The sequence below is a fragment of the Aulonocara sp. 'chitande type north' Nkhata Bay genome, linkage group LG23 (assembly GCF_057382095.1).
Source record: "Aulonocara sp. 'chitande type north' Nkhata Bay isolate Kocher_YH1m ecotype deep benthic linkage group LG23, A_spYH_male_GT1.1, whole genome shotgun sequence".
NCBI classification, from domain to species: domain Eukaryota; kingdom Metazoa; phylum Chordata; class Actinopteri; order Cichliformes; family Cichlidae; genus Aulonocara; species Aulonocara sp. 'chitande type north' Nkhata Bay.
This window is the reverse complement of record NC_141365.1, coordinates 17,519,380-17,540,924: the sequence shown is the minus strand read 5'-3', so window position 1 is coordinate 17,540,924 and position 21,545 is coordinate 17,519,380. Positions and strand designations below refer to the sequence as shown.

At 40.0% G+C, this 21,545-nt stretch overlaps 1 protein-coding gene across 1 annotated transcript in view; it reads left to right on the top strand.

The window, feature by feature from the left end:
* naaladl2 (N-acetylated alpha-linked acidic dipeptidase like 2) overlaps nucleotides 1–21,545 on the top strand; it is a 546,561-nt gene that overhangs the window by 442,048 nt on the left and 82,968 nt on the right. The window contains exon 16 of the mRNA XM_086283107.1: nucleotides 17,873–17,962. Coding sequence (XP_086139233.1) covers nucleotides 17,873–17,962 — 90 coding nt within the window. The remainder of the gene's footprint in view (nucleotides 1–17,872; nucleotides 17,963–21,545) is intronic.

The window sequence follows — 21,545 nt, the reverse complement described above, 5'->3', positions numbered from 1 at the left end:
CAACTCCAAATGCAGATTGAAGTAGTCACTGGTCTGCAAATGATAAACCCTTCATTTACGAAATTGTCTTAATTAAAAAGTGAATGAATCCCAGCTTTGATCAGTTAAAAGTTCACTCTTGCCATCCAGATGCTCTCAATAGCAAACTGAGGTTGAGGTTGCCTCTTTTGTTCCCTCAGTGACACCCAGTGGTGAACTATCGAGATGGAAGACAGACAGAAAGGGAGAGGATAAGATGCTGATATAAAGAGAGCAAGATAGGAAGACAGACAGAGAGGAACAGAGTGTGTGCTTACTTTGGGAACCCCAGCAGAGTCCAAATGAATATCTCAACACGGTATTGATCCAGGCACTGTCACTACTATTCTTTATCTCGGCTCTCCCACCTCCCACACCCAGTCTCTCCATCTTTTGCTCGCTGTCAAATTCAAATTCGTCTCATTTTTTTCCTACACCCTCTCCCCTTCTCTTGCTCAGATTGTCTCTCACTCATATGGTGCCCCAGGGTATAATCAAATAACTGCCACAGAGATGGAGTGTATCAGGAACTGGCATGGAGTTCAGTGTATGTGTGTGTGATCATGTTCTTGTACCTAATGTGCTCACCAAAATAGAAGATACTCAGGGGCTTAGTTACTGGACAGGCCTGGGTTATAGGGTTTAAAATTAGACTGAGGAATGTTCCAGTTTGTGTGTGTGTGTGTGCGTGTTGGGTTTTTTTTCAGTGTCAGATATTTACATTTGAAATCATCTCTGTGCTAATTGCTAACACCAATGCTTCACAGAAAAGAGAGAGACTGAGACTTCTGACACCATCAATTTGTAAGTCAGATAAAGTTCAACTGGAAAAAATAAATATGTATACATAAGTAAATGCATAAATATGCATCTTTGTGAGCTTAATTTTAGACATGGGAGTGACTTGCTCAGTAATAAAACAAGAATGACATCTCATGGCTCGCCTATACCTTCAGTACAGTCTTGTTTTTTTTTTCTTTTCATCTCTTTGATGTCTTCCTGGTGCTTATTTAAATAAAGTTGTGTTACTGTTATAGTGCTTTGGAAAAATGAGTGTTCAGAAACAGAGTAAGGTTTTTAAATGCCCCTTCATTTTAAATACAACTTAATACAACTACAAACAACATTACAAATACAGCTTAACAAAAAATGGGTCTAATGTGTGTGTTAGGTAACGTAAAGTTGGCCAGGGAGAGAAAAAAGATTAAAGTGTGACACATTAGAGATGTAAGGAAGACAGGACAGGTGAGGAAGATTATTTTTAAAGGTAAGGACTGTTCAGTAAGTGCAAACATCACATATTTTAGTTATTATGGTTTTGTGAATTCTGACTTCAATCTCAGAATTCTGCAAAAGAACGGGGGGAAAAGACGTGCCCACTTTTTTTTCCAGTGGCCCTAATCCTCTTCCGTACCATCATCTGTTTTTAGAACTGAAGAAGCTTCTTGGAAGACAGTTGAAATGTCTTCAAGAAACTTGAAGAAGTCCAGTCGCTTCTTCTCCAAGCTCCTTACACTAACTGAAGTACAGTAGTTTGTGTTACTCAAAAGTTGCATTAAATTTGACAGTTTGGTACAGCAGGTTAAACTGGTAAGTTTACTTCATTAGACTGGTACATTGCAGGCTGTGCCATAATCTTGAGTAGATCCGTAAATATTGAAGTACCAGCACATGCCAGCTGACTACAGCTATACACAAAGAAAAATCTACTTGAGCTCACCAAACAAGTTATTATGTGACTTATTGGTAAGTAATTATTTTCCCTATGCTGCACCATGACCCCTCATCTTAGGGTTCTCCCACCTGCCATATTGTGTGTGTGCCCGTGTCTGTAGTGAGAGGGAAAAAAAAGAGACCAATAACCAGGCTTAAGTTGGTTCTTCTGCCTAATCAGCCACTAACTCCCCTGGATCCTTCTGCAGTAATACCACAGAAGAAGAGAATGAGAGCGCGAGAGAGAGGGGGAGAGAAGTCACATAACAGACAATCAGGGATAAATGAAGAAAATGTGGGAGAATTAAAGATGAGGAGGGATGGGATGGCATGACAATGCTGCCAAACAGAGGACAGAGAAGTATATAGAGACTACAGGTTATAGGAATGATCAGATAGATAGATAGATAGATAGATAGCTACAGTATTGATCCCACAAGGGAAATATCTTTTTAAAAAAACACCTCTGATATTGGATTTTATATTTGAAACTGTATTGTGATGTACGCAGATACAAAACATGCATTTGGTTCCAGCACAAATGAGTACATGATAACAGTTAAAGCAGTGTCTGACGATAGCGACAGTGATACCTTTAGAAGCATTCTCCTCTTCATTCATTAACATTTTGTTCTCGGTGCTTTTCTGTTGGCTGTGCTTGACCCCAATTGAAGACACCTAGATGTTTTATTTTCTCACCCATGAAGTATTCACCAGGGTTCAGCAGTCTCTCTACAGTCTGCCCTTCGCTTTTGTCTGAGTTAAAACATGTCTTTGAATGCTGATGTCTTTGTTTCTTTTTTCCTTTGGTTGAATGTCTACTTAATTATTACAACACAGAGCAACTTTCTGATTTGTCCTCATTATTTGATGTTTCAGTTGTTCTTTTAGTACTTTTAGTAAGTGATGTTTAAATAATGTCTATTGTGGCATGTATTGACTATATGGAGTTGAGGTTTTAGCTGTGGTCAGAAGCATGAAGGTATACAAATATCGGTATCGGTACACTTAAGTATATTATTGTATGTATTCCATGTGTAAATAATTAATGTGGATATTTACACTTAGATATTGATGACTGGCTAGAAGTGTTCGCCAGCAAAGTATGACTAGCCGTCAGAACTCACTCCAGCAGAGTTTTAAAATCACAGGTTTTCAGTGAGGGAATCCAATTACATCCAGCACCTGGACAGACAGTGAGAACTTGAAAAGGATAGACAGAGGGGATACCGACTAAGAAGAAAGGGGGGGAAAAATCAATAACTATCCAGCTGAGGTGGAACTAAGCTTGACAATGTGTCTCGTTTCACCTCTTTGCATTCATTTGGTGATAAAAGTGAATGTCTGCTTGGTGTTTACTTCACAAGAGTCTACCGGTACAACCTTTTGAAAACTCTCAAAGATTTATTTTTATATTCATACTTTTTTCCCTTATACTTCATGTTCTCTTCCTTTTCCTTGCCTTTATTTCAAGTCAGTCATTACCTCTTTATATGTCCTTTCACTGCTTTCATCTCTTTCCCGTGTTTGAATTTGTTAAAGCATCAGTGTTATATATTACTAATAAAATGGATATTTTTCACACACCCTATGGATGTAGCCTTGAATCAGTCCATTAACTCTCGCCTAATCAGGCTCCTGAGTTCCTGACTTTTGTTCCATGTTTAAAAAAGGTCTGCTGATGTTTTTAGTAAACACCTCTTTCTACTTCTGCTTGGGAAGATGGTGCCAGTGTGGGGGGGGTCAGCTGTTTGTCAGGCTTAAAGGTTAAACCAGTGAAAGGCCTGTGGTTGAATGATACTACGTGCACTCTTGTCAATGTACTAAGAGAAGATGGAAGAAGGATCAACTTCAAGTTTCTTTACACATTATAAGAAAAAGTCTGCTGGAGTACCAGATAGCCATGCTGGGAAAACCCCAATTTTTATCAAACTTTGTGTTAAACAACAGCCACATACCTCACTTTCTTTTCAGCACTCTTCCCTCTCTTATAAATCCTTGTGATTGTACTTGTATTGTACCCTGACTGGCACATTTTGAAAAAATCCTTACAGTTTTTGAAGAAAAGATTTCTACGATGAGGCATTTTCTCTTTGGTGCTCTTTGGTCCGTGTATTGTTGACGTAATTAATTCCTCACTGATGTCTGGCTGTGTCCGAACTGCTTTCAGACATGCTGTAGTACAGCCCCTCCATCAGAAAGATGAATTTGATTTCTCCATTCCCTCAAACTTTAAGCCCATTTCTAAGTTCCCCTTTCTATCAAAAAAGAAAAGGAAAGAACAGAAAAATCAGCTTGTGACCAACTACAGTTCTAGTAGTATTTAAACAGTATGTCAGAGAAGTTTCTTTCTGGTTTCAAATCACAACATAGCACAAAAAAATCCCTTTTAAGAGTTTTTTGACCAGGTTTTTAATTGTTGATTCTGGAAATTCTTTTGTCCTTGTGCTCTGGGACTTTTCAGAATAGTGTTCATCATGTCTGTCTCCATGTACTTCTAGGATACTTCATGGTGCCACTGTGGCTCCCATTTTCATTCATTGCTTTGCTGATAATTTACAGACATTTCTGTCTGTACCAGATCTTTATTTGAGCAACTAAACCTTTTATATATGTATGATAACCAGTGTTGGGTAAGTTACTTTAAATTAGTAACTTAGTTACATTACTAGTTACTCCTATCAAAAGTAACTCAGTTACTTCAAGTTACTCGTGACTTTCAGAGTAACTAGTTACTAGGGAAAGTAACTTTGGTTTTTCTCAGAATTCTCTTGTTAATGTGTTGCTTCCGTAACTGGATACCCAGCAAGATTGCCAGTCTTCTAGCTTGCTTACTTGCCACAAGTGCACTGTGCCACCTACCAATAGAAAGGAAAAAATAATGTGCACATTTCCACGAGAGAAATCCCACGCCTGATTCTATCCTAGCCTGCTTTTTACATCCAACACAAAAACTGCAGTCGTGGTGCTTTCGATTGTACTCAGAACTCGGAAATTCTGCCTTCTGAATAGGAAGATGTAGGTAACACCAGACTGCAGATGAAGCACACATTTGTTACCCAAATTCCACTCATTTTTTTTCTTTCTATCTGGTAGTATTGTGCCGCTGAGCAACCACATGACAATAGCCAACCTCATCAAGGTAGCTAAATGAAACATTAGCTCCAAAGACTTTAGACAACTTTTCTGGCCATGCTCAGATTCACAAAGTTCTGCCTTTAAGAAAATCTTTTTGTGGAACCTTTTTTTATTCCTGTGTGTGAAAATTATATTCACCGTTCCATTGTATTGGTAGATAAATGTAATTCTTCAGATACAGGGCTCTCCAGTAGCATATTAGACTCCAGATATGACCATATCACATGTATCTTCACACTTATAATTGAGTTTATTCATGACCTTGTTCTTGTCATAGTGTTGCGTCCTTTCTAGAAAGGATGTTCTATTTTACAAAAAAGCATGAAACTTCAGAAGAAAATGATCTGTCTTTTTTCTTGCTGGTTTTGAAGCAGTTAACCTTTTTGTTGCCTCAGCTTTCACTTTTATCAGTTGTCATGGGAGCTTTCTCTAAACATTATAAGCAGTACATTCGTTATTTCAAACACTGTCAGCCTCAGTTTGTGTCAAAGATCTTTTTTTTATTTATTTATTTATTTTTTTAGGTTGGGCTTAATGATGTAAAAGGTTTACTAAAACTGTCAAAAAAAGGGTTTTCAAAGAATTTAATTGGAACAATATCTGAAGAAACATCTACACTGTGCAATACTTCTCAGGTTGAGTTTATAGCTGAATGAACATAAAACTACCTCTCCAGTGCTTTTTCTTTTCTTTTTAGGTTAAATAAATTAAACTGCTATATGGATGAAAAGTAGAGGCATAATCGATGCTAATTCCTATAGTAAATCTTTTACAGCTTATTATAAAAAACAGCATTGGTCTCTGTCATGACAGCTATATTGGGGAAAAATAACTTTATACTTTTGTTTTTTCATTCCTAAAGTCATGGCTTATTTATCTTATAACCACTTTGAGGTACAAGTGATTGTACTAGTAGACTGTGTAAAGTTAGCGTCTGATACTTGGTAAATACATTTCATTGGTGACTTATTTTGACATGTAATGAAATGGGATACTTTCATTGTGGTTGTGAGGCAAATCTCTAGAAATGCTATCATGTCAATATGGACCAAAATCCAGCACTTTGTTGAAACCATATGATGAAGAAATAAGAGAGGTCTGAAGGCAAACAGGGTTCAACTCACTACTAGCAAGGTGTGACTAATGAAGTGGCCATTGCGTGTATACTGGGAGGGGGGGAATATATAATAAAAATGCTATTCTGTATCTGTATAGTTACGCAACATCAAACTTCTGGAAACAGATAAAATCGTTATCAGACATAATCTCTGGAATAAATTGGTAAGAGCAATTATAATGTCTGATCTGCCAGACTCTCCTGACACTCCTGTGGAAACTGTGCACAAAGCTGTACTTGTATAAAGTGGAGAAAGATGGCCTTAGACACAGGAGGGCAATGTTTAAATCCAACAGAAACACAGTTATTTGTCTTTTAATATACCTTCAGTCTAAAAAATATGGCTATCCAGTTTTCCTTTGTGTTCATTTACTGAATTGATGACATTTCTCTACATTACGAACCACAGAAATGGCACTTTTTATGCTATCAAGTCCTTGAATATAGGCAAGAAGGAGGAATGGCTAGCCAGGGACACTGATGTCTCTATGCAGAAGTCTGCTGTGTTCTTTTGGTATCCACCGTTGAAAATGCTGATTTGCAGCTGAATGTTGTAGCAAATGATGAGCATGTAAAAGGGGCCATGTTCTGTAAGCAGGGAACGTCTGAAGCAGGGACCTCGTTTTGTCCAGAAAGTGAAAGTCAAAGTGAGCTTCTTGCAGAGCCAGGTTTTGATAGAGCTCAATCAACTCGGTTTACAGAGAAGCTGTAGTGTCCCAAGGGCAGATTTTTAAATGGGTTTTCAGTGCACAGTAGAGCTTGTTTTTTCCAAGCTGAAATCCTTGAAGTAAGTTTTTATTTTTTATTTTTTTCAGCTTTTGCAGAAACTCATTCTCAAGCATGAAGCTGATTGTTTCCTCTGGTTTGTTCTTAAAGTTTTTAGAAAGTCTAGCAAACCCTGTTATATGCCAGGTTTGAATACCTCCAGCCTCCTATAAAAAGCATACACTTACTTATACAAGGTCAGTCCATGTGTTGTTTCTGCCCATAAGTTTGACATTGAGGAAATTGAGTTGTGGGGTTATCGGGATACAAAACAGCTTCTATTTTCTTCTCTTTATTGTTTCAGGAGATGCACAGACATTTTAGGTTTACATTTATTTTCAGACCTAAAATCTGATACCAAAACACTTGAGCACTCTCTTTTTGTAAGGCCCCATTATTGTAAGGGAGTATATCATCATGTAGTGTGTTTGGAGGCTATAGTTAGTGTGTACTGTAGTCATTGTTTTGTTTTGTGTGTCGGTTATACTAGTGAATGTCACAGTTGATCCAAAAAAAAGCCACCAAAAGCAGATTGCAGTCTAAACGTTGTCTCCACATGGAAAACTGGATTGATACACCTCTATTGTCAGACCTGCAGGGTTTAGGCCTGTGATATTCTCCTCTGTCTTATAGTGGACGGAAACTATTTTTTTGGAGTGGCACAAATAATTTGTGTGCCTTCTTATTTGATGCAGCCCACCTGATTGTTCTGTAAATGGTTTTAAATGGTTATATAAAAAATGCCTGAGGCCTTGGATGCATTTTTAGGTAAATAGTACCATATAACTTTGTTGTTTGCAAAATTTGTGCATAATTTTTAGGAAGGTACAATTTCTATTTGCATTTCAAGTTATGAAAATGATTCGTTAAACATGTTTGTGGTTTTTACAGTAAAAAATATAACTTTTTTCTACTCGGATTTAAAAACATTTTTTTCTGAATTTAGCTCAATTGTGCTAATATAGTACGTCAAAATGAAAAAAATAACTCCAGTTTCAGATATTTGAGGTTGTGCTGAAAATACAAGGCAAGATAAACAGTTTTTAAAGGTGAAATATAGAGGTACAATGAAAAGTAGTCAAAAACGGCAAATTATACCCTGGTCCCCAGAGGAATAAAGTGGCCAAAAATTGTCATTTTTGGAGGGGAGACTAGTGTTAATATACCGTAAGTTTAACTAATCAGTCAATTAACCTCTGAATCCCTAAGCCTGTTTCTGCTGGAGGTTTCTTCCCGTTAAAAGGGAGTTTTTCCTTCCCACTGTCACCAAAGTGCTTGCTCATAGGGGGTCAGATTGTTGGGTTTTTCTCTGTATGTATTATTGTAGGGTCTACCTTACAATATAAAACGCCTTGAGGAGACTGTTGTTCTGATTTGGTACTTTATAAATAAAATTCAAATGAAATTGAAAATGAAAATGAATATCATGGCAAGAGCTACGAAATTACCTCATGAATGCCTCTAAAAGTTTGTGTCACCTGTTGTGCAAGAGACTTATGCATTTGCATATATGGTTCCCAATGTCAAGCATAAAGGAGTGGTAATGTGAGGGGGTAGAAACATGTTTTTGTCCTAGAAATTCAGTTTCTCTTGTTATCCCTTTCACTTGGCTCCAATGCCTCCATCACATCACTCATACACACTTTGAGTTCTCTGTCTATCTTGTGTTTGCTTACTTTTGGACCCACGCTGCTTTCAGTGAAGCCTCCATTGCCCGTTCTTGCTGTTCCATTGATTTTGTATTATCTTGCTGGATGCTTGATCTGACAACTTCAACTGATTTTGTTTTCTGGTTCTTACATCCTCCTTTTCTGAATGTTTTTTTTAAATGGTCACATATGGTGTTACAGTGAAATTTTGTTACCACCCTGCACTGTGGTCTCTTTTTTCATTGCCAATAGCTAGGATGACCAAGGGTTAATTTATAAAAATGAATTTCAAATTTCTAACTTTTATGTAATGTGTTTTATCGTGTGTCGTATGTGTTTATATTATTCTGTCTTCATTAAAATGAAACTACAATACAAATTATATACTGTTCTTTCTTTCTACTGTACTTTGTAAGTGCACAAACTTAAAAATTCAGTATTAGATCAAATAATTATTTAACCCAGTAACGTTTTCAATGAAATTGTCACTGTTATAGCTGCTTTTTAGTATGTATTCCCAAAAGTATTTGCTTGTCTGCCTTAACACACATATCACTTTGAGTGACATGCCATACTTAATTCATTGGGTTTAATATGATGTGGGCCCACCCTTTGCAGCTATAACAGCTTTAACTCTTCTGGGAAGGCTTTCCACCAACTTGGCACACTGATTTCGAATAAGGGCTGGCTCACAGTCTCTGCTGTAATTCATTCCAAAAGTGTTCTGTTGGGTAGAGGTCATTTTGTCATGTTTGAAGAGGAAAGGGCCGACTCAGTCCAGCGGGGCGTGCTTTACAGCACTGCATCTGACCCCTTGCGTTTAGTTATGTAAGGCTTGGATGCAGCTGCTCAGCCAGGGAAACACATTCCAAGAAGCTCTCTAAGCGCTGTTCGTGAGCTAATATGACGACCACGTGAAGTTTGGGGCATCTGTAGCAGTTGGTGACCACTGTGTGCTTCCCAGTTGTGTCAACTTTGTTATAATATCACTAACGGCTGCAGACAGGAAGATACTGCCAGCACCGGAAACGTGCTCGTCATCTCCGAGCATGAAGTAAGGAGAGCCTTCAAAAGAGTGAACACCAGGAAAGCAGCAGGACCAGACGGCATCCCAGGTCGTATCCTCAGAGACTGCGCATACCAGCTAGCTCCTGTGTTCACTGAGATATTCAACATCTCTTTATCTCAGTCGGTGATCCCCACATGCTTCAAAGAGTCCATCATTGTTCCTGTCCCGAAGACACCCCACCCTGCTTCTCTCAATGACTATCGCCCTGTAGCCCTCACCTCAGTAGTGATGAAGTGCTTTGAACACCTGGTCAGAGACTTCATCATTTCTTCACTACCAGACACACTGGACCCACTACAGTTCGCTTACCGTCCAAATCGTTCCACAGACGATGCCATCTCTCATCTCCTCCACACATCACTCACTCACTTGGACACTAGAAGGGGGAATTATGTTAAAATGCTCTTCATAGACTACAGCTCTGCATTTAACACCATAATTCCCTCCACACTCACCACCAAGCTGGAGCATCTGGGACTCAGCTCATCTATGTGTCAGTGGATCTCCAACTTCCTAACTGGCAGACCACAGGCAGTAAGGATGGGCGGACATGTCTCAGCCTCCACCACTCTCAGCACTGGAGCCCCCCAGGGGTGTGTTCTGAGCCCCCTGCTGTACTCTTTGTACACATATGACTGTGTGGCCACTACCAGCTCCACCACCATCATCAAGTTTGCTGACGACACCGTCGTGGTGGGCCTGATCTCTGATAACAACGAGACGGCCTACCCGAAGGAGATTAGGAATCTGGAGAACTGGTGCCAGAGGAACAACCTCCTTCTAAACGTCAGTAAGACAAAGGAGCTGATAGTGGACTTCAGCACTAAGCAGGAGAGGAACTACCAGACCCCCGTCATCAACGAGTGCCCAGTGGAGAGAGTGGACAGCTTCAAATACCTCGGAGTTCACATCACGCAGGACCTGTCATGGTCCTGTCACATCAACACCGTGGTGAAAAAGGCCCGACAGCGTCTCTACCACCTCAGACGCTTGAGAGACTTCCAACTGCCCTCCAAGGTGCTCAGGAACTTTTACTCGTGCACCATAGAGAGCATCCTGACGGGAAACATCTTAACCTGGTTCGGGAACAGCACCATGCAGGACAGACGAGCTCTACAGAGGGTTGTGCGGTCAGCTGAGCGCACCATCCGCTCCGAGCTCCCTGACCTGCACTCAATCTACAGCAGGCGGTGCTGGACCAAGGCCAGGAAGATCGTGAAGGACCTCAGCCATCCCAACAACAGACTGTTCTCTCTGTTGAGGTCGGAAAAGCGATTCCGCTCCCTAAAGACCAACACAGAGAGACTGAGGAGGAGCTTCTTCCCGCAGGCGATACGGTCTCTCAATCACACCACCACACCACCACACAGTACTGACCCACACATATAGTTCTTACACACACACTGGACTTTCTGGACATTGTTTTCACTTCATCACTTAAATCACTTTAAGCATATTTGCACTGCACAAGACATAATGTGGATTGCACAACACTGGTCACTACATTCTTCATTTCCAGTTAATACTTGTACAGCTGCTGTTATTGTGTATATATTTATTTATATTTCTTCATACATTCTTATATAGTTCTATATTGTGTATTTTGTTGTACAGTTATTTTATTTTCAACTTTAATTTATATATTTTATCTTATTCTTTCCCAGTTAAATTTACCCTTCATTCTAATTTGTGTTGTACAGTTATTTCATTTTTAACCTTAATTTATATTTTATTCCTTCCTAGTAAAATTTACCCTTTTTAATTTTTCATATTTATTTCCCTTTTTAATTTTTCATATTTATTTCCTATCTCATTCATAGCCTTTTCCTTTTTTTGTTTTCTTTAGGTCACGAGCAGTTGTCCAAGCATTTCACTGCATATCGTACTGTGTATGACTGTGTACGTGACAAATAAAATTTGAATTTGAAATTTGAATTTGAATTTAATAGTTGAGTGTGGATATTTAGTAGTGTTGCACAGGTGGCATCCTGTCATGGTACTGTACTAAATTCACTCCTGAGACCCATTCTTTCACAAATGTTTATAGAAGCAGTCTGCATGCCTAGATGCTTGATTTTATATACCTGTGACCATGGAAGTGATTCAAACACCTGAATTAGATGATTTGGACGAATTAGTTAATACTTTCGCCAATATAATGCACTTCATTATGGATAATGACACTATTATACTGTAAGATCTGTTTTCTTCACAGCTTTGTACTTTCTGTTTTTCGTGTTTCACAGTAGCACCACACTATAATAGAGACAGAAACAGTCCCACAATGCCATATTAATGGTTTCAGTAGTTAAGTGATCCACTAGCAAAAGTAATATTTTTGTTTTATGAATGTCTGAGCAGTGGGGATAACACCTGTGCAGCTTAAATTCTCCTTGATGATGCTGGTGGAATTTGATTTATTCTGTGCAATAGATGGAAGATGTGCATTTATCACTAGGATTAGAAAGCGCTGAGTCATTCTTAAATAAATGGACATTTCAGAATGTATTTTTTTAAGTCACAAGGACATCTAGTTTCATAGAGGACATTCCTGATTGATGAGTAGGACACCTTTAATCCAAAGGTATCACTGTCCTTCATGCTAAAGAGGCACTTTCTTCCTTTTGCGTTTCAGAAAAACTAACATTGATTGAACGTGTGTGTGTGTGTGTGTGTGTGTGTGTGTGTGTGTGTGTGTGTGTGTGTGTGTGTGTGTGTGTGTGTTCAGGCAAAGTATGGTTCAGGCATCGTTTTGTGCCAGCAGAGGATTTGATCATTTCATGATTTCATGCTTTTTTTTTTCTCTGTTTTAACCCCAGCAGTAACCTTCAGCACAAATCAATATAATATTTAAGAAGTTGTCAAACCCAAGCTGATTAATGCTCATGTTTTTATAAATAACAACCCATTATACCCATTTTAGCATTACAATATTTTAACCACCACGAGAAGGTCAGAGCAAACCTAAGTGTTGAGGCACAGAGAGGGTCTGTACTGTAAAAGAAAGTGAGCTGTACATAAGCCATACAAAGGGCACTTAGTACAGAGTGGATGCCACTTGGGAATCTTTGAGCCTGGCCATTTTCTTCTGGTTTAACAGCTTCAGTTCTCCATAACCCCACCATCCTGAACCCATGAAACCCAGAGAAAATATGTCAATCTGACATAAAGCACCGCATAGTGCTTGTTAGAAATGCTATACGAAAGTGACGACAGTGTTTAATTCGAATTATTTCTATAAAATATTTATGTTTTTATAAAAACTATTCAACCTGTATTCACAAGCTCGATCAGCAGGACAAACCTGCTTATGTTTCTTTTCTGTGTTTCATTTTTTTCCATATTCATTGGCATTTTTTGACCTTTGACTTCTCTTAACTTCTTTGTTCGGATGTCTTGCTTATCAGTCTTTGAATACAAGCCATCTGCTAATTCTTCCATCTGTTAACATGTGACGCACTAATGCTTATGGGAAATGGTGCTTGTGAAAAATGTCTAAAAGCAAAATATTAACTGAGCAACACAACAACATGCAGCTTTGTGATTACAGGGAATAATTCATTTAAATGGGAAAATTAATTAACACAGTGTGTGTCCGCGTAGGTGTGTGTGGTGTTATCTTCATCATGAAATTCAAATTCAAATTTTATTTGTCACGTACACAGTCATACACAGTACGATATGTAGTGAAATGCTTGGACAACTGCTCGTGACCTAAAGAAAACAAAAAAGGAAAAGGCTATGAATAAGATAGGAAATAAATATGAAAAATTAAAAAGGGTAAATTTAACTAAGAAGGAATAAAATATAAATTAAGGTTAAAAATGAAATAACTGTACAACACAAATTAGAATGAAGGGTAAATTTAACTGGGAAGAATAAGATAAAATATATAAATTAAAGTTGAAAATAAAATAACTGTACAACAAAATACACAATATAGAACTATATAAGAATGTATGAAGAAATCTAAATATAAATAAATATATACACAATAACAGCAGCTGTACAAGTATTAACCGGAAATGAAGAATATAGTGACCAGTGTTGTGCAAAACCAAAGTCCAGAAAGTCCAGTGTGTGTGTAAGAACCATATGTGTGGGTCAGTACTGTGTGGTGGTGTGATTGAGAGACCGTATCGCCTGCGGGAAGAAGCTCCTCCTCAGTCTCTCTGTGTTGGTCTTCAGGGAGCGGAATCTCTTTCCTGACCTCAACAGAGAGAACAGTCTGTTGTTGGGATGGCTGAGGTCCTTCACGATCTTCCTGGCCTTGGTCCAGCACCGCCTGCTGTAGATTGAGTGCAGGTCAGGGAGCTCGGAGCGGATGGTGCGCTCAGCTGACCACACAACCCTCTGTAGAGCTCGTCTGTCCTGCATGGTGCTGTTCCCGAACCAGGTTAAGATGTTTCCCGTCAGGATGCTCTCTATGGTGCACGAGTAAAAGTTCCTGAGCACCTTGGAGGGCAGTTGGAAGTCTCTCAAGCGTCTGAGGTGGTAGAGACGCTGTCGGGCCTTTTTCACCACGGTGTTGATGTGACAGGACCATGACAGGTCCTGCGTGATGTGAACTCCGAGGTATTTGAAGCTGTCCACTCTCTCCACTGGGCACTCGTTGATGACGGGGGTCTGGTAGTTCCTCTCCTGCTTAGTGCTGAAGTCCACTATCAGCTCCTTTGTCTTACTGACGTTTAGAAGGAGGTTGTTCCTCTGGCACCAGTTCTCCAGATTCCTAATCTCCTTCAGGTAGGCCGTCTCGTTGTTATCAGAGATCAGGCCCACCACGACAGTGTCGTCAGCAAACTTGATGATGGTGGTGGAGCTGGTAGTGGCCACACAGTCATATGTGTACAAAGAGTACAGCAGGGGGCTCAGAACACACCCCTGGGGGGCTCCAGTGCTGAGAGTGGTGGAGGCTGAGACATGTCCGCCCATCCTTACTGCCTGTGGTCTGCCAGTTAGGAAGTTGGAGATCCACTGACACATAGATGAGCTGAGTCCCAGATGCTCCAGCTTGGTGGTGAGTGTGGAGGGAATTATGGTATTAAATGCAGAGTTGTAGTCTATGAAGAGCATTTTAACATAATTCCCCCTTCTAGTGTCCAAGTGAGTGAGTGATGTGTGGAGGAGATGAGAGATGGCATCGTCTGTGGAACGATTTGGACGGTAAGCGAACTGTAGTGGGTCCAGTGTGTCTGGTAGTGAAGAAATGATGAAGTCTCTGACCAGGCGTTCAAAGCACTTCATCACTACTGAGGTGAGGGCTACAGGGCGATAGTCATTGAGAGAAGCAGGGTGGGGTTTCTTCGGGACAGGAACAATGATGGACTCTTTGAAGCATGTGGGGATCACCGACTGAGATAAAGAGATGTTGAATATCTCAGTGAACACAGGAGCTAGCTGGTATGCGCAGTCTCTTAGGATACGACCTGGGATGCCGTCTGGTCCTGCTGCTTTCCTGGTGTTCACTCTTTTGAAGGCTCTCCTTACTTCATGCTCGGAGATGACGAGCACGTTTCCGGTGCTGGCAGTATCTTCCTGTCTGCAGCCGTTAGCGCCGCTAACACTAGCATCGTTGGAGTCCTTAGCTGCAGCCTCGAAGCGAGCATAGAAAGTGTTCAGCTCGTCTGCCAGAGTCACGGCCGCGTTCGTCATACCGGTTGTTGGTGCTTTATAGTCCGTTATTGTCCTTAGTCCCCGCCACAGGCTCCTAGAGTCACTCTGTTGGAGTTGTGACTCTAGTTTCCTCCCGTAGCGCTGCTTCGCCTCTTTCACCACCCTCCGCACGTTATATGACGCGGCTTTGTACGGGTCCATGTCCCCCGTCATGAGTCCCGTGTTGTAGGCAGCGGTGCGGGATCTCAGAGCGTTGCGGATGGTTTTATCCACCCACGGCTTCTGGTTGGGAAACGTTGTGATAGTCTTTGTCTCCACGGTATCATCCGCTAGTTTCCCGATGAATCCCACAACCGCTTCCGTAAACACGTTGACGTCATCGTCGGAGCTGTTTCTGAACATGCCCCAGTCTGCGTCATCGAGTGCGTCCTGTAACGCGGCCACCGATTGATCCGTCCAGCGCGCGACCTTCCTCTGAACCGGAACTTCCTGTTTCAGCCTTTGTTTATATTTTGGCATGAGGAAGATGGCGGCGTGATCAGATTTGCCATGACAGCAAGTCCCCATCAAAAGTTTCAGAAAAAAGCAGTCTGACCACAGAGAGTGACAGCTACAGATATCCACGGGGCTCAAATACCTCTTGAATCCATGTCTTTGTGCGAGGGCACAACAGCTGTATCCGTGCATTTCATTTTAATTCTTCTCCTCTGAATGCAGGAGGTGAGGATTCTTTTGGGGGAACTCTGCACATATGCAACTTGACATCAACAACAGGGGCATATTTTGAGGCAGATGCTGCGTTCAATAATTCACATATTTATTCAGAGGCAGCACACAGGGTTTGATGAAAACTTTCTCCTTGTTTCTTCTTGGAATGCATAAATATGCAAACTGTTAAGTAAAACTTCTATTCCCTGTGTACTCACCGTGGCTGCTATATTGACTAGTTAAGTGCATTGCCAGTTTCACCCCATCATCTATGGGGAATTCAACTTTTTTTTCCCTTTAACATTTGCTTTTGTTCCAGTATCCTGAGGGTGCCTGATGAGTCATGCACTTCTGAGCGTTTGTTCCAGTCCATCATAATGTTGTACAGCATCCTACAAGTTTAAACCGAACTCTGAAAGCTTGATTTACATTTGTAAATGGTGCATTTGTTACATTTTACCAAAAGATAGGCTTAACTACCATGAAGTCATCCTTGAGTTTTAAATGCATTTTGAAGCCAAAACCCCTGAATGTTCTTCACCATTGCCATCTTGATTTTTAACAAGAGGTTACCATTATCAGTCATCAGCCTCTGCTACCAAACTTGGTTAGCAAGATACACCCATATGGATGCATCTTACAGACACAGATACCTGCTAATTAGTGCTAAGTAGCAAACTACTACAACAAAAAATTCACTCAGCAAAACAAAAGCACAGAATTCCCGGAGAGTGTACATCACAACAGGCCATATTATTGAAATGCTAAAGAGTAGATTCTATAAGTGCAAATGAGTGAGAAATTAGTGAAGATAAATATAACTGGATGTAAATGTCTGTACCCACAGATCATATTGTACCTTTTTCATTTTTTATCTGCAATTTTCACTCATTTTAGTTGAATAAATGAGTGATATTTACGATAAACACAAACTTTGCCTAAACAAAATCACATAAGGCAAAGGTATATATATATATATACAGATATATATCTAAATGAAAAGCTTCTGCAGAATCAGTATCAGTTTTACTTGTTTAGTGATGGGGCTAGAAAAAACAAAGTGCTCACATACAAGATAACTCTTAGTGACAGTCAGGCGAGAAGAGAAAAAGCAGCAAAACCACCAACATAACTAGGCTCATGGAGGGCAGCCACCTGCTTTGACCCTTCGTTGTGAGGGAAAGGCAAACAGAGAAAAGAAGAAGACCTGACAGTTTGCAGGTTTGTGGTGCCAGCAATTGCAACAATGTTGAGAACAGAGAAGGAAAAAATGCTATTTTATGTGGAGATAAAATATCCTGTTCATAGCATGATAATAATATAAATATCCTGTACTATCATGGAGAAATAACTGAAAAGTAACACTTACTTTTCCTGTTGAAAGCATTGACACCGGTCAAAACTGGATGAAATAAAAACTAATAGGATGTTCAAGACTGCTGCAGTGTGCCGTGTTTGAACTTCTGATATCATGAACTCTCTGTTTGGTTTGACTCTATTTGAAAAAAAAGAAGGAAAAAAGACGGAAAGAAAGAAACTTCTACAAAGACAGCACAATGACTTTGAAGTCACAGTGAGGTACTTTGTTTTTTGAGGACGTTACATAGTATACTGAGGTGACAGTGAGGTAATTTTAGGTGGCGTGTAGTCATGGTTGACTTTGTGTAGCCGTCCGCCTGTGAGTTTGTGTGTGTGTGTGTGTGTGTGTGTGTGTGTGTGTGTGTGTGTGTGTGTGTGTGTGTGTGTGTGTGTGTTTGACACCACAACACAAAAGCTGAGCAGCTCTGTGGCCTTGAGAGCATTTACTGTTGTTTCCTGTCAAAAACTTGACAGGTCACTCCACTCTTTCCCGCTTAGAATAGAAGAGAACAAATTAGAATATATGAAAAAAAAAAAAACAAGTAACTGGAGGGAAAGGTGTCTTTTTTTATTATTATTATTTAATACTATGGAGAAACAAATCATTGTTGTCGCTCACTAACATGGAATGTTTCTCATACTTTAAAAAACGGGACATAGTAACTTTATCATCTTATATTTAAGACTTTTTTCTTCTCTTTTTATTCACCCCTTTTCTTTTAGACCACCAGTTTTCTGTCAGAGGCCCAGTTTTCTTCAGAGTCACCAGAAACCCTGGACCCACTTTTCAAGTTCCATGAGACCATTGCTAAGGTAGGACCATGTAATTATTTCTAATTCTAGCAAGAATTGCGACTGTTATGACGACTTTACCATGTAAGGCAGGATCTGTTGATTTGGGACATCTGTGCTACATATGGTATTTTCTACGCTGCGAATTTTGACAAAATTAGGAGACAAATGTAAAGAATATAAAGTTCTTCCAGTTGGAAAAAAAATGAAAAAGCATATACGTTCATGGTTTATCCTGACTTGGGAAGTGCTTGGTTAGGAATGTTGGTAAACAGAGCATAAAATCTGAAAGGTAGAACCCTATGTAAAGGAGTGTATAGTTTGATATCACTGAGTGCACTGCTGAAGAAAGCCCATGCCATAAATGTGGTTTAAACTTTCTTGTCCCAAATGAGATTATCTCTTCCATCAGAAATTGCTAAAATACTACACTGTAAGCTTGTCTGTGTTGAATGAACCTGGGATAACAACTTTTACTCAATGTCTAAGCGTTATGGAAAAATAGTTTAATCCTTTAATCAAATAGAGCCAAAACAAAAGGCAACAAAACAATCTCACTTGTAAGAGGAGAGAAAACAGACTCAAATTGTAGACATATACCAAGTGACAGACAATAAGCGAGCTGCACCACAGGGTTATAATGCTGGCTGCTGATGCCTGTGACAGTCCAGACAAGCCAGTTCACCATGCAACAAATGAGACATCCTTCATGTGTATATACATGCTGTGTGGCTTTCTGTTCACAAGATTCTCCCAATCAAAATAGTTGTCAGTCAAATATCATTTTATTAACAAAAACACAAACATTCTTATTATTATTACTGCAATAACCTTATCAGTATTGCTTGCTTTGTAAGGAAGGTTTAATTGGATTGGACAACTTTTGCAGTTGGAAAGAACAAACTGGGTCATTTTGCAAAAATTTGTTATTTATAATGATGTAAATTAATGTTAAATTTGATAATCCAACTACACATTTGTTTTTCACTTGTCTAGTTCATTGTTGTGGTGTAGGCTAAAGCCTATCCCAGGCCGTCCTCAAGGTGCAGCAGGTTGAGAGGCGGGATATACCCTGGCGGGATATACCCTGGACATGGTGCCAGTCTGTTGATAATTAGCCCATTCTACTTTAAAGTCTTTAGCGTTGCATTACAGAATCTGATATCTGCTATGCTTCGAAACAGGTGGTGCATCATACATGCAGGACAGGGGTGTCCGAACTCCGGCCCGCGGGCCAACTGCGGCCCGCGATCCATTTTTAATTGGCCCGCCAGTAATTTTATAAATAGAATAGAATATTGTCCGCACTTCAACTTTTGCTTGAGCGTATTGCACTTCTTAGTTTTAACACCAGGGGGAGCTTCTGTTGATCAAGGCAGTTGCTCCACCAAAAAGGACAATCACAGAAGAAATTTACTAAACATGGCAGAACCAAAGAAGCGAAAGGTAGAAAGTGAATGCAGAAAATTTCAGACACGTTGGGAGAGTGAATATTTCTTCAGAGAATTCAAGGGGACGTGTGTCTGTTTGATCTGCACTGAAACTGTGGCGGTTATGAAAGTATAATGTACGACGCCATTATGAAACCAAACATCAGGCCTATGCATCCTACACTGGTGCTGAGCGAGAGCAGAAATTAAAGCAAATGGTAGCTGTCCTGCAGGGTCAGCAACAGTATTTTTTTCGTGCTCAAAAGGTCCAGGAAAAGGCTCCAATAGCCAGCTATGAGGTCGCCCAACTCATCGCAAGACATGGCAAGCCTTTTTCAGATGGAGACCTCATAAAACACGGCCTCGTTAAAGTCACCGAAATAATGTGGAAAAAGTGCAGGACTTCAACAACGTCAGCATGTCCAGAGATACAGTTGTGCGATGCATTGAAGACTCGTCGGCCAACATTAAACTGCAACTGTCTGATAAAGCTGTGCTTTTGATTTTTACTCCATCGCATGCGATGAGAGCACCGATGCCACAGACACCGCAAAGCTGCTAATTTTTTGCGGGGAGTGGACGAGAGCACGAGCGCTTTAGGTGAGTAAAAAATATATTCCACCGTACCCGTGTGTTAATGTGCAGGTACACATGCTTCAAATATCAATAATGCGCATCAATTCTGTCACTACCCTGCTTTTGCGCACCACTTTCTTATATGCGTTTTTCTTGTTAACACACAGAGTACACGCCGCTGTGCACAGCGCACGCAGACGCAAAGAAGTCAGCTGATCTCATCTGATGCAGATTTGCTCCTTGATCAAGTGACATTTGTCCGGATTTTTAGCACGAGTGGCGATCAGCACCGCGGCTGGATGGCCCGATTTACATACCCAGCGCAGCTGATACTCACCAGAATAATTTACTAAGATTATATGGACTCCTGTTATTAAGTCCAGTTCAGTCTGTTAATGTTGATAACGGTTTCAAACAACGTTAATAGTGTTCCTAAGCCTAATAACTTAAATAACAAACTTGAAATGTACCCGTCCCATTTTCCCCTGTTTTTTCTCTGTACTGTAAATCTTCTGTCTAAGAAGAAATCTGAGGCTGCTGTTCTGAGAATGAGCTACCAAAGCTTTTTCTGAATAAGTCAATAAAGATCCATTTATGGAAAGCTGTGATGAAGGTAGTTTTGTCTTTAATTATATTCAACAATATAACATATTCAGCCACTTTTAAGTGATTTTTCTAACTTTAATACACTAAAGTTAAGATTATATACCTAATTTCTTGTAAGTGGCCCAGCCCCTCCTATATTTTTATGTATGTGGCCCTCAGTGAAAAAAGTTTGGACACCCCTGATGCAGGAAAACTGGTACCAGGCTTCTGCTGTTGCTAGGCAGCTGCAAAGCCAGCTGCTGTCAGTCACTTAGCTGGTGTAGCAAATGAAATTAGCAGGGTCATTAGCTAAGTAAAGCATAAAAAGTCACAATCCATTTTAGCTGCAACAGTCAATGCCCAGCATCTATTGATATTTACTGGAGATGAGCAGGCTTTGCAGGAACAATCACTTTATGTTCAGTTCCTCAGTACAGCAGATCTAATGAAGCCCTGACTCTGAAGAAAAAAGCAAAAGCAGAGATGTGGTTTCACATCTTTGAAAATATGCACATTCAGGGCAGCTTGCCAGAAAACTTGTAAGGTGTTTCAGGGAAGTAAAAAAGGCAACTTGAGGTTAAATGCACTGCATGTTTATCCACAGCCATCCCTTGTGATTGCAGCCTTCCTTTCTTGTTCTTTTGCTATAGTTGTGACATATTTTTTCCTCTACAATGACACCTCTGTAAAAGTCAGAATAAATTCACACTGCTTATATAAGATGTTGCCAAATTAGGATTTCCATCTCAGCTAACAGGACCTTTTTAAAATAGCCCTTGCTGTTAGGAGGAACACTCTCATTGCTTATAAATGCCACCAGCTTACCATAGCTATCACCGCTGTGGTAAGCTGTCACAGCATACAAATTACATAAGGCACAGTGACATTTTCATTATCTTTTATGGAGCCCAGCTCTAAATGAAGACACTTCATTTTGTTATGTCCCTACCTTGGCACCTCATATGTGAGAAATTACACTTAGTTTACAAGTACCACCCTGGCAGAACTGTAGT